This window comes from Capsicum annuum, unplaced genomic scaffold (assembly GCF_002878395.1).
Source record: "Capsicum annuum cultivar UCD-10X-F1 unplaced genomic scaffold, UCD10Xv1.1 ctg83390, whole genome shotgun sequence".
Classification (NCBI taxonomy): domain Eukaryota; kingdom Viridiplantae; phylum Streptophyta; class Magnoliopsida; order Solanales; family Solanaceae; genus Capsicum; species Capsicum annuum.
In genome coordinates, this window is record NW_025894259.1 from 1,966,372 (window position 1) to 1,980,068 (window position 13,697).

The 13,697-nt window shown below is 34.9% G+C and overlaps 2 protein-coding genes across 2 annotated transcripts in view; one reads left to right on the forward strand and one right to left on the reverse strand.

Moving 5' to 3' along the window:
• Positions 1–1,192, forward strand: part of LOC124895670 — a gene marked incomplete in the record, with an annotated part of 6,105 nt that extends 4,913 nt beyond the window's left edge. Inside the window, 4 exon segments of the mRNA XM_047406107.1 lie at positions 382–527; positions 683–772; positions 856–909; positions 1,007–1,192. Coding sequence (XP_047262063.1) covers positions 382–527; positions 683–772; positions 856–909; positions 1,007–1,044 — 328 coding nt within the window.
• A 304-nt stretch (positions 1,193–1,496) lies between these two features.
• On the reverse strand, positions 1,497–13,451 carry LOC124895669. Its single transcript, XM_047406106.1, has 13 exons — positions 13,218–13,451; positions 10,888–10,933; positions 10,699–10,796; positions 10,564–10,626; positions 10,236–10,463; positions 10,050–10,136; positions 9,904–9,966; positions 3,940–4,044; positions 3,504–3,845; positions 3,324–3,409; positions 2,310–2,512; positions 1,984–2,197; positions 1,497–1,690 (listed from the first exon to the last, which is right to left on the reverse strand). Exons 1-8 carry the CDS (start codon positions 13,366–13,368, stop codon positions 4,025–4,027), a joined length of 756 nt encoding a protein of 251 aa, XP_047262062.1. The 5' UTR covers positions 13,369–13,451; the 3' UTR covers positions 1,497–1,690; positions 1,984–2,197; positions 2,310–2,512; positions 3,324–3,409; positions 3,504–3,845; positions 3,940–4,024.
• Between the last annotated feature and the right edge of the window lie 246 nt (positions 13,452–13,697).

Below are 13,697 nucleotides of genomic sequence, written 5' to 3' on the forward strand. Positions count from 1 at the left end.
TACTGTTATGTTGTTTTCACCATTTCTTCTTTCTTACCAACTGTACCATGTAGCTCATGTATGGTGTACAAAATTTGAATTTGTTATTTTTGATAAAAATTAAAAGTTAACTGAACAGTGAAATAAAGTATCATTGCCAAGAAAATTGAACTGAAAAAAGTGAGTTTAATTCGTGGATCTAAATAAGAAAAACATAGACGCATGAAAAATATGCATATCTTATAAAGATTATGTCTGGTGGTAGAAATCAATTGTCACTTCGTTTCAATTTGCAATATACATATAGTAAATAATGGTTTTGGATTTGCCCACTAATATCATTCCTTTCGTCTTTGTTTCTTTCTTTAAACAAAATCTACATATGAACGTTCGATGTATACAATTGAGAAAAAATTCCAGAAGTCACGCCTTTCTTGTAGATCCCACAACTGCCGTCTCAGAAAGAATCACATCAGCTAGCTGCAACTCTGATTTTCCACAACAAACTGCTCTCACCATACGAGAATTACCAACACTTCCTGAAAAAGGTCTTCCTTATTATAAAGTCAATGCTATCAATTTATTTTCCCTAGACGATATGTGTCACACTTTATCGATGCGTGAATTAAGAAATAGAAATTAATTTAGAATTATTTTGCTTTGAAAATACACCTTTACACATCATTTGTACTTTCTTTACCAGCTTCTAGCTATCAAATTTGTACGAATGAACCCCAAGATAATTTAACCAGAGGGGAACAAATATGTAGTTCTTTGTCCATCTATGAAATAGGTACGCCTTCTTTTTACATTATATTTTCCGCTATGGCATATGATATTTGTTGCATTACTATAAGCTGTGACTTTCTATATAAGGGTGCACATCGGGTATGTCTACACCACATGTTGCAACCTTAATGCCAACGAAAGGTTCGGGCTAATTCACTATTAGAATAACAAATTCTATTATTGTATTACAGTTATCTTCTCTTTTAACAAGTACTTGTTGCATTTTTTAAATATTCAGGTCATACGCGGATAAAAAAAAGTGTCCTGCTATTATAGAACAACGAAGTGAGTACATTGCTCTAAAAAAAGTTCTGACTGTTTATATTGTAATGCTAAAAAATTTGAATATGAATCTGGCGGATTTTGTTGCAACAATGGCTCAATACGGCTAACAACACATGAAATGCCACCTGAATTAGCAAAAGTATACTTTGCTGAGACAGAAGAATCTGAACATTTTCGCACTTATATCAGGACATACAACAATATATTTGCTTTCACTTCACTTGATGTAAAATATGATAAAGAATTAGAAAAAAAGAAATTGTGGTATTTATACATTTAAAGTTCAAGGACAAATTTATCACTTTATAGACGATTTAATTGCTTTTAACCAAAAACCTAAAAATTTACAACTGTACTTTTACGATCATGAGAATGAGCTAGCCAATAGGATGGCTTGTTCGACAAAAGTCGATGAATCAATTGTGCAAAAATTGATGGATATCTTGAAAGTGAACCCATACGCTATATTTCTAAAATCTCTCTTGAATGTTCCTCAATTAACAAATTTTTACATTACCCTTAAATGTGACTCATCCTTAGATCAACGAACATATAACTTACCCTGCGCATCAGAGGTTGCGGCAATATGGCCCGAGGAAAATGCTACAGGTTGTATCTCTGCACCACATATTCGAATCTACACTCAAAGTAATAGAGCTCAATTAGTAAATTATTATTATGGATGTTATGAGAGAGCTCAATTAGTAAATTATTATTATGGATGTTATGATCCTCTCAGTATCCATTAACTACATTAACTAGTGTGGTGTTGCCCGTGCAAGGCACGGGCCCAACAAATTCCTTCCCACGCGTACAACATGCCAAAGCTCAAAGTCGTTTGATCCCTTTACCAATCGTAGAAGATGACTTATTCTATCTCCTTGCTATCTCCATTGGTTGAACGGGGGGTATCAGAAGATCTCTGCTTACCTTAGCCTGTTGAGAAATTAGACGTCTCATCAGCTGCATCCATTTCAGTTGGACCGTCGAGTAGCATGGTGGTGCATTTAGATATCTTGATAGAATACCTCTCTGATGGAGTGTGTGCGTCTATCGAGACACCAAATAAATTCATCGGAGTTGGAGCTTTCCTCGTCAATTCCAAACTTTTTCATATCAACGTCATTAGATAGGCCATTCTCAGCTGCAGAAAGAGGAGCTCACAAAAATTGCAAATGAATTTACAGAATCTGATTGAAGTCAACAGTAAGAGATAATACTTTAAAAAAAGAGAGGAAAGAATGAAAGAGAGTTACCATTGCAACCTCCAGGCCAATATTGTTTGGTGCAAAAGCCATGTGTTTGCAAAATGAGACTTGATCGTTAGATCAAAACAGTCGTGGAGTTAGGATTTTCACAAAGGAGGTGACCAGTGGTCCGGCTCCCATACCTTCAGGTGATCAGCGCATCAAGCCTAGCAATAGCCACTGGGCGAATGGGTCTCTATGCTCACTACAATCTAGTCAGAAAAGTTGATCAAAGAATCAATCAAGTATCAAAATAAAAGTAACAACTTATAATTAGTAGCACAAAATATAGAAGCTAAATTATAGAGAAGTTGTTTCAGAGACAGGAGCTCCTGTTGATATTCTTATAATGTAAAACTGACCGATCTCCAACAGTCATTGACCAAAAACAATAACTTTCTGGAAAGTGTGTACTCCACAAAAACTTTCTAGATAAAGATTTCTAAACTCCTTATTCAAAGACAAGAGAGGTTGAGGCAAAATCATCCACAGTATTAAGAATTCTAAAATTGTTAAAATTAGCAGAACTTAGTCATAGCTTTATGGACCAAAAAATTCACACAACAATTACTTCATAAACTTGAAACCATTCAAAAGCAGGGCAGGTTATTCAGAATTATCAACAAAGAACAACACAATAAATGCGACCAAATCAATCACCTCCAAATCAATACCAAACATAGAATCTCAACATACATTTACATCAAGAAACAATTGATTAAAACCTCAAATACCCAATTCAGCAAAATCAATTTCAAGTGTTGCACTATCAAGAAATTAGTCAATTTACTAATCCATCAATAAAAAGACTTGAACTTTAGCCCCCCCTCAATCTCCACCCCTCAAAAAAATACCAAAAAGAGCTTACAACAAAGGGGCTAATTTTTGCTTATTGGAAGAAATTTCTGCAGATATTAAATAAGCCAACATCTTCAAAATGCATGAATAATTAAGAAAATAGAAGTAAACTTAAGCAAGATATTGACATCCTCAGAGTAGCAATTTAGATGAACTAAAGTTTACCTGGAGTGCACTGATTATGATACGATTAACTCCCACCAACATTTTTCTCCCAAATTCTTCATCCGTCCTCTATGCAGATTTATCCTCTACATCAAGAATATTTAAATCACAAAAAGGTGAATGCATGACAAATAATACTTTAAAAAATCCTTCTGATCATGTGGAAAAATAAATACATACCTTGAATAATTTGATGAGTTGGGATCTTAAATAGGCCTTGACCATCAGTTTAAATGATGTCTTTAAGTATCTTCAAAGGAATGCTATCAGTAATGGCTTTTAACGGAGGTTTTTGAGGCAATTTGATTTCTTCTTCATAAAGTTTAAGTACTTCCTTACTGGTATGAAACTCATTAGGTGTGTTATCAAACAACGCCTTAAACCCTGGCAGAAGTGTTTGCATAATGGATATTAAGGACAATGTCAAGAAGTCTGTCATCTTTACATGACCAAATCGCTCGTCTCTTGGGACGTATATGTCTAAGCTTATAAGCAACGGGATGTTGCTGTCGGAATTAGGATCTGGAGAGAATACAGAGCAATTGTTAAGACAATTTGAGATTGACTATTATAGTTGTTGAATAACAAAAATAGATAGTATTGTGAGTGTCCTAACCTATTTTGGTTGGGTTGCAACCTGTCCTGCCTCTTTGAGGTTAACGATACTCAAAGGATTCTCCAAGGATAGCTTTGGCATACTCTTAGCCTTTATCTGGTTTACCTAAGTTATTGTAACAAAATACAACTGGTCCTTCACATAAATGTTAACATAACTGAACACAAAAACATCTTATTTGCTCTAGTTTTTAGACATTTTCCAAGAAACAGATGCTGTGAATTCAATTTTATTGTAATATTTAAAACAGACAGATAGAAACTCTTATTTGAATTTCCATTTACAAGTTACTGTAAGTTTAAAAATCTAGTCCCTTCCATTTTAGATTTCAGGAAAAAAAAAGGAAAAGAACAATAACGACAATAATATATCCAACAAAAAGGAGTTTGTTTAATTTTTTTTTAGAGCTTTAGTGTAGCGGGATGCCCCTTTTATTTGAAGTAAGTCCATCCATAGTGGAGGAATTCTGGTCAATTTTTTCTAAATATGACCTTCCCCTCCCATAAAGAGAGTTTCTTGTTCCTTTTCTAACAAGGATGATGAGCGACAATGACATGAAACAAGAAAGAACGATGAACTATAATATGAGCTTAAGTTAATAAAAGTGATTTAGTAGCAAATGTGGGTCAAACCCAAAGAAGCTATTAAAGGAGGAAGACATGTCAATATGGAGTGAAGTCAGACAAAATGAGTTATTGAATAAGAAAAAGAATGGAATACATGAGAGCTGCATAACCTGGATGATAAATTAGGATAAGCAGCTTCAACTCTAGTTGAAAAGGCGCATTTTTCAGCAGCAGCAGAAAGTTGCCAAGGAAAGTTTCACAAAGTAAATAGAAGCAAAGGCATCATTATCTAAGGTATGATAAGGCTTTATGGATAATTTCATCGTACACCACATTGTGTTGAATGATCATATCATTACTTTCTGCTATAGGTGGACGGATTAATATTTTCACACATTTTGAAGTTTTGGCCCTTGACAAAGCTACATAAAGTTGACCATGTGAAAAAACAGGTTCGCATAAATAGATTCCAACAAAATCTAATGTTTGACCCTGAGCTTTATTCATGGTCATAGCAAAACACAATCGTAGAGGAAGCTGCGTTCTTTTAAATTGAACGGGAATGTTTTCATCCTGTGATGTTAACAATGGTATTCTTGGAATAAAAACATGTGTATTCTTAAAATCACCACTTTCAATTTTTGCACTTATGACGTGTTTTAAAGTCACAACATGTTAATCGCGTGCCATTACATAAACCTGAACACGGATTTAAATTTCGCAACAATATAACTGGACAGTTCTCTTTTAAAGTTAACTTATAAGGAGGTAAACCAGGAGGATCTAAAGTGTGTAAAAAATCCTCAAATTGGCTTTGATCATTTGCTTCAGCAGTTTCATCTATTGCGACATATGTTCTAGCTTTTTCTGGAAATTTTGTAATTAACATATCATTTATCTGGTTTACGAAATCATTTTTTGTTGTTAAAATAACACGAGAAGATATCACAGAAGAATTAGAAGAAAATGCATACAAATTAGGATATGTTATGTTAAATAATGTATCTAAGGATTGTTCTACAGTTGTAAATGGAATAATAAGAGAGTCGGGAATCTGAATTTTATTTTCAGAATTAAGTGTTTCTTCTCCGTTTCCAATTCTAAGCAAATATTCACAAAATGTTGGATCATTTCTTGCGCGCATATTTTCAGATAAATGCAATTTCTCAAGCTTATTCCATATCTTAGAATATAATAAGCTTTCATAAATAAAATCTTCTTTTTCTCCATTTCTAACAACGGGAAGAGTTTGTCTAAAGTCACCGCCGAATACAATAATTTTACCACCAAAAAGTATATCGACATCCATAATATCTTTCAAAAGTATGTCAAGCGCTGCAATCATTTTCTTTTTTGCCATTGATGCTTCATCCCACACAATTAATTTTGCATCTCGAATTAAACATGCAAGTGAACTTTGATTACTCACATTACAAGAAAAGTTATCATCTATCTCGATAGGCATTTTGAAACGTGAGTGAGCAGTTCGTCCTCCGGGAAGAACAGAAGCTGCTACACCAGAAGTTGCAGTTGCTAAAGCTATGAATCCTTGAAAACGAATAGTTGCTAATAATGTACGATATAGGAAAGTTTTACCTGTTCCTCCGGGACCATCAATGAAAAAAGCTCCTGGCTTGTGGAAGATATTCTTTCCATAATTGTATCATCTGACTAAAGTTGTTTTGCATTTAATCTCTTCGACAAGGACAAATCCTCTTCACTAACAATTATATTTCTTTCCAAATGAATGTCTTTTGCATCTTTTGCAATTTCAGAAGGTTTGATATTTTCTAAGACAAGCTTATACTCATTTATATCACGTCCCATAGAATGTAAAGTGTCATTGATATGATTTAAAACCATATACTGAACACTTTTTGCTTCAGTATTGCACAAATTTTTGAAGTCTTCAGATAGTGAATCCTCAAACATTTCCCATAATTGTTTTGGATTAGTAGGGGTACAATATACTAACAATGTAGCAAATAAACGTCTTAAACTATATGGCATTTGATATCCTATGGGCTCCAACATGCATTCAATTAGAATATTGTTGCAATATAGTATCCTCTTTTTTCGACAGATCTCTAAATGTGCTACAAGGCACTCCATTAATCGTGAGAAGATCTTTATATGATTTTGGTGCCCTTACATTCATCAGCAATAGCCTAATAGGCTAAGGTAATACCTTTCTCCTTTTGTTACATGGCATGTAACAACACGTCCAATTACATCACATTTCTGTCGGCGTGTCCACATTTTATCACTTGGAGACCAAACAAAGTGTTCTGGAAATTCTTTGTACAATAATTTCATATTTATAGCATGATCATTCGTTCTATTCATAGCAAAAAATTCAGTCAACATTGTTTTTTGGATCAGTGGATTATTTAGAATTTTATTCACTTTCAGTACTTTTAAAAGAAACAAATTGTTGGCCTTCTAAATGTAATTGAAGATGATACACACTTGGAGTCATTTCACTAATTGGAAAGCGAAATAAACGTCATGCTGCTTCAGGTAGTGAAACCCACCTAGCTAATCGATATTCCTTTATTTCGTCTATTTCCACATTGTTATGTACGGAAAAAGCAATTTTGTCATGTCCCTTGCATATATATTTATATATATATTTCACAACTTTAATATCAGAACAAATTTCAACATTCATATGACAATCAAATTTACAAAGCAAGTATGGGTTGTATGGGACAACCCATGAATATTCATAACATGCTTTCTCACGTATACCGCTTTTCTTGTATGGCGTCTCCTATAAAGTGGGTATGAATTTTTACCTTTTGATGTTTGTTCAACAAACTCTTGGATATTGCGATTTATATAAGCCATTTTTCCCCATACATGAATTCGTAGGATTTATATTACCACAGGGACCATGCATCATATGTTGAAGGACACATGAATAAAGGTAGTGATCATTGGAATCAGGTAATTCAGCGTAGACAAATCTATCATATGATCCAGGTGTCAACAATTTGTATTCAGCAACAAGTATGATAAGAAAATGAGCATGCAGAAGACCAACAACAACAACAACAACAAACCCAGTGTATTCCCACCTGGTGGGGTCTGGGGGGTAGGATGTACGCAGTCCATACCTCTACCTCTGAAGAAGTAGAAAGGCTGTTTCCGATAGACCCCCGGCTCAAGACACGCAGTACCACACAAACACATAGTAAAGCACAGCACAAGGTTACAAGATTACATAACATAAATACGGCACCCATAAGTAATCTAAAACAAAGGAAAACACACAGATTCATAATAAAACATGGGACACGGACTCCTAACAGGAATAAACCCCCACCACGTAGTTCCCTACACTAGCGACTCAGGCTGGCCCTAGTCCTCTGCCCTGATTCGCGTCCTCCAGACCTTCCTATCTAGGGTCATGTCCTCGGTGAGCTGTAACTGCTCCATGTCTCGCCTAATCACCTCACCCCAGTACTTCTTCGGCCTACCCCTACCCCGCTTAAAACCATCCAACGCTAGCCTCTCACACCTACGGACCGGGGCATCCACGCCCCTCCTCTTCACGTGTCCGAACCATCTCAATCGGGCTTCCCGCATCTTGCACTCCACTGGTGTCACACCAACCTTCTCCCGGATGTTCTCATTCCGAACTCTATCCCCTCTAGTCAGCCCACACATCCCGCGCAACATCCGCATTTCTGCCACCCTCATCTTTTGGATGTGGGAGTTCTTCACTGGCCAACACTCCGCTCCATACAACATGGCCGGACGGACTACCGCCCTGTAGAATTTGCCTTTAAGCTTAGGCGGCACCTTCTTATCACACAGCATGCGGAAGACCACGTTTTTGAAATTCTATAGTGTACATAAAAGCAGTAACTTTTCCAAAGATATGTCTTTTCAAAATGTCTACTTTTAGTTCTTCTACTAGCTCTGAATATGCGTGATACCAAATCAGGTCTGTTTTGAGTTTCATCATTCGACAACATATGTTGTTTTATTTCTGGCCAGGATGGATTACATGTCATGGTCAAGAAAAGATCGGGTTTTCCAAAACGTTGTACCAAAGCGATAGCATCCATATATCTGCGACGCATATCCCTCGGTCCGCCAGTAAAACTAACACTAACAGGGAGGAATGTTTTTCTGCCAATTTTGGAAGCTTCTGTTTCACCAAGTCTTAAAAAGTCAATAATACCTTGTAACATATCAATTCGAAATAAGTCTTGATTAAAACTACAAAAATCTAGCCTTTGTGTTTCAAGTTTTATGAACACATCTACTATGAATTATTGAAGTAATCTTCCACAATGTAACATTCCATTTTCATCATTTTCTCTTATCTGAATTTTATAACAGTAATATTCACGGCAAGAAACCATATCTCTTTTTCATTTTCCTTTATTAAAGACTTGAGCTTCCATATCAAGAACTCCATCTATAGAACATATATTTTTTACGCTCGGGAGTTCTTCATCTTCACAATAAGATCGATTTCTTCCTTTAATTCTTTTTATACCACAATGCCAGCCATTTTGACCATATGAAAATAATAATGGATATTGTAATGGATGGATCATAACAACCATAGTAATAATTTACTGATCGAGTGTTATTACTATGAGTATATATACGAATATGTGGCGCAGAAGCAATATCATTAGAATCATCTTGAGTCCATATTCCAGTTATTCAAGATGCAGACGGTAGATTATATACACGTTGATCTAAAGCTGGGTGACATTTAAGTGCAATATAAAAATCAGATATATTTGGAATGTTCATTAACGACTTTATGAAGATGGAGTATGGATTCTTCGAGAGTATGTTCATAATTTTGTGAACCGTTGATTCATTAATATGTGTTGAACATGACATCCTATTAAGTAGCTCACTTTCATTATCATAAAAGTATAATTGCAGATTCTTTGGCTTTTCACCAGAAGGAAGTAAATCTGGTATAAAATGATACATTTGACCCTGAACTCGAAATGTATGTATACCATATCTCTTCGCTAAAGCTTTATCGTAAGTCACACCAAGTGAGGTGAATGCAAACATATTATTGTATGTTCTAATGTAGGTTCGGAAGTGAATAGATTCTTCTGTATTTCCCGTATACAGATCAAATAAGTCATTAGGCAATTGATATGAAACTAACTTAACTGAGCCTTTGCTACAACAAAATCCAGCTGATTCATACTGAAATCTTTTTGCATTGCAAAATTTACAGTTTTGAACATTTTTTAAACAAATATATCTCGATTGATTATCATTAATTTTTGGGCGAAATATTTTGTTCAATGTACAACCTGTATGTTGCAAGCATTATTAAAACAAAACGTCGTGTAACATTGCAGTAAGATAATGAGCAAAATGGCCTTTATCTGAAATTAATACTAACCTTTCTTTGCAGGAATTTCAGGGGTGACATTTTGTTGTCTCTTATATGTATTTGATGTTGAGCCTGAGGAATAAATGTTTAACATCTAAGTGTATGCTTAAGAGACATAGTAATAAGAAAGTTAAAGACATAGTCTATTGCATTACCGCTTTCAAACATAGGAAACGGCTGAAGCACTTGTTTTCCTTTGGCAGAAGAACTCGATAAAGTATTAATTTCACAATACATGCTATCTGTGTGGAAGACAAATATATTGCATGTTAGGTTAATGCAAAACTTTAACTCTATATTTAGACAGTAAAAGGGTAGAAGAAGCAATTTGTCATCCTAACCTTGGACATTGCCAAAAGGAGGCTCTCTTATAGTAAGAGCAACTTGTTTTAACGATGTAGGATTGCGTGGAGATTTTATTTTTTCACCTGGGCAGCCAGTAACTGATTTGTTTTTTTGTAGTTCCAGTTCTTTGGTGCGTCTTTGTAATATCATTGCCTGTTTTCTCTCAGCTGTTATCTTCATATAGGTATCACGCCTTCTGAGTTTCATTTGATAATTTTTCTCTTCTGTACATGAGTTTGTTATAACTATTGTTAGAGCTAAAGATAATGTAAGATTTAAATAAATTAAGGGCTAAAATTACTGTGATATGAAAGTAACACCAACCTTTATTCGAAACAATTTTAGGAGTCACATTTTGTTGGTCGCCAGATGCGGTGGATGTTGAGCCTGAGGCATAACTTATGAAAACCTAATTTTCTGATGTAGTAATGAAGCATATGGCAGAGCTTATAGAATTACCCTTTTCAAATACACAAAAAGGTTCGAGGTCTAGTTTTCCTTTGGCAGATGAGCTGGGTGGAGTATTAACTGCAGTGTATGTGTTTGCTATGCAGAAGCTGGAATATAGTAGATATTAAGTTAGAACAGAGCTACATCGATATATTATGACATTCGTAGAAGTAAAAAGAAGCAATTTGTTATTCGAACCTTCGACATTGATTGGAGGAGGCTCTCCTATAGCAAGAGGGGTTTGCTGCAACGATGCACAAGAATAGTGAGGCTTTATTGTTTCAACGGGGCTTTTACCTACTGAGTTATTTTGTTGTAGCTTTAGTTCTTTAGGGCGCGTCTCTACTGGTGTTGCTTGTTTTGTATCAGCTGCTATCTTCGTATAAGCACTACGTCTGTTGAGTTTCTTTTGACAAATGCACTCCTCTGTATATGGAAGTCTAATTCTTTGCTTGGAAGGCATTTTTTCATAATTCTTTACCGCAAAATGTCTGCATTTAAAATAGTTCATATACGGTGTAGAAAATCACATAATAGGTTATAAACAAAACATAATATATTGGTGTGATGTAGTCTTTGTAAGCATCTGTAGACCAAATAACATGCAGTCAAGACATAATACTTTAATAAACCCCAAAAAATAGATTGCTGGAGAAGTCGTAAAGACAATAGAATATGCGGGATTAGCTCAACAATAGCTAGATTGAGTTCTGTGGGGCTGTCCTCCATAGTCGCTCCCGCAGGAAGGACACCTAATTTTTCAATTCACACCACCAATCCCAAAAGAAATCCAGATAGGCCATAGAAAACAGAATGGTCTGTAGAGTCTAAAATTCGCATACGATGAAGAATTAAACGTAAAAAAACCACAATTATGATAAACGAAAATTCCACACTAAGCAAAGAAAGAAAACAGATCTTTCAAAAGGGTAATTAAGTAACCAAGTCGACATAAAAATAGAATAATCTAATTTCCAACTAGGTATATAAAAATATATTTTGTCAACAGAAAACTAACGTGAACATGCTTATACTTGTAAGAATTCACAGTTGACAAAGAAAAGATTTTGCTTAGCTTAAATGCCATGGAATTAATCGAAGAACCCAAGACACAAACAAAGATGATCTTTAGCACCAACAAGATAGAAATGAAGACTAAGAACTGTTGGGTTCATAGTAATGAAAGTGTGTTGAATGGAAAATGGAGAAATCAAGTGGAAGAGAAAAAATTGAGTTAACACCAAAAATGGAAAGTGTACTCAATTTTGGCAAGTTTACTCTTTCTCCCACATTGGTGGAAGAGGAGAACTTGAGAGTTTATATTGTGAAACACTTACTCGACATGGTAAGTGAGGCAAGGAAATAGATGATGCCTCTCGCCGTCGTCGTCGCTCGCTCGGATTTGGATTTGGTCAAATGATCGATCGATGAGATCTATCTTTTTGTACAAATTTTATTTGACGAAAATCTGATCTGAATGTGTAAAACGCAGGAAATATTTTCTGTGATTTGGACTCCATTTATATGCATATGCAGTGAACTATTGCAAAACGTTCAGCAGATGCAATGTTTCAGAACCGCAATGAACTGACACACTTATTCATGAAATGACATGCCTGTTCAAGAATAGTCACACTATTTGGCCGAATGGACATGAATTTTCAAAAAAGGTAGTACCTTTTAGATAAACCTTGGTCTCTTTTCAGAAGAGGCATCATTTGGCTATAAAAACCTGCTTTCATTCACAGGTTTTGGTACAGAAATTTTCAGATTAAAAAATATTATTCTTGTCTTAAAAATACTCTAAGTGTAATCATTCAAACCGTGAGTGTGTTCGAAGAATCTGCCTATTTGAGGTACCGCTATAGTCGGATTGAAGGTCATTTTATCCTGGGAGAAAGATTCCATAACCTCAGATACAGTGAAGGGAATTATTCTTTAAGGAAAGTCCGTGAATTCGGATGACTTGGCCTTAGTTATTTCTGTTTCATCTTTATTTTCTGTAAAATAAATACACCTCTTGGAAAGGTCTTTTTGATCTTGTGTTGAAGGTATTTAATACTTCATTGTGTTCTTGTTCATACTTGAACTCGAGTTGAAGTTGTTGTTCTATTATACAGATTCTACGTACCCGTATTGTGGAATATAACAAGAACCAAGTGGACCGAAGTCCAAAAACTCAAGTATAAAAAATACAAAGCTTTAAAATTAAAATTCCCACATAATCAAAGAATTAAGCATGAAAAATCGTACAAACAAAAGGAGAAAGCTGTAAGGTCTAAAATTCACAAAAATGAAGAACCAAACAATTACAGATTACAAAGGATACCAGATAGCAATTGCACTCCTTCCATTTAGCCGTACAAGAATTGAAAGATCCAACATAATTTTGTGAATGAAATTTCAATCTAATGCATACTAAATCCCAAACAAAATTACAAATTCAAACAACAGAAAGCACAATAAGTAAAAAGACCACCCAAAAAACGAAACAAATTACCAAAAAACACCAGCAAAAGAAGGCACACCTGGGGATGGGGATGGAGGTGAAGTGCACAGCAAAGAGCAAGAGGAGAGAAAAATAGTTGGAGATGACGGTGAAATCGCTAGGAGAAATGTAGCATCACACGTGTACTGCATATGAGGCTGGAGATGTAGTGGAGACCCGTGAAATGACATAAATACCCCTTGCTTAGCAGCCAAATTTCGAAGAAGCACATATGTTGACGCTATGGTGTGTGCTTCACTGTTGATTCCCAAGCAATGCCCGTGCCCAACAAATATTTTTTAAAAAATTTATTTTAATTATTATGATTTATAATATTTTTTAAAAATATATAATAGATTTTTTTAAATATTTTAAGCTATTAATTATTGTAATTTATAATATTTTTTATGTAATTTTCAAATAATATATATCGCTCTCGCTGTTCAAACTTTTGTGGCATTAATAGTCAATTATATTTTTTAAAATAATTTAAGTTTAAAATTATTGTGATGTATAATAT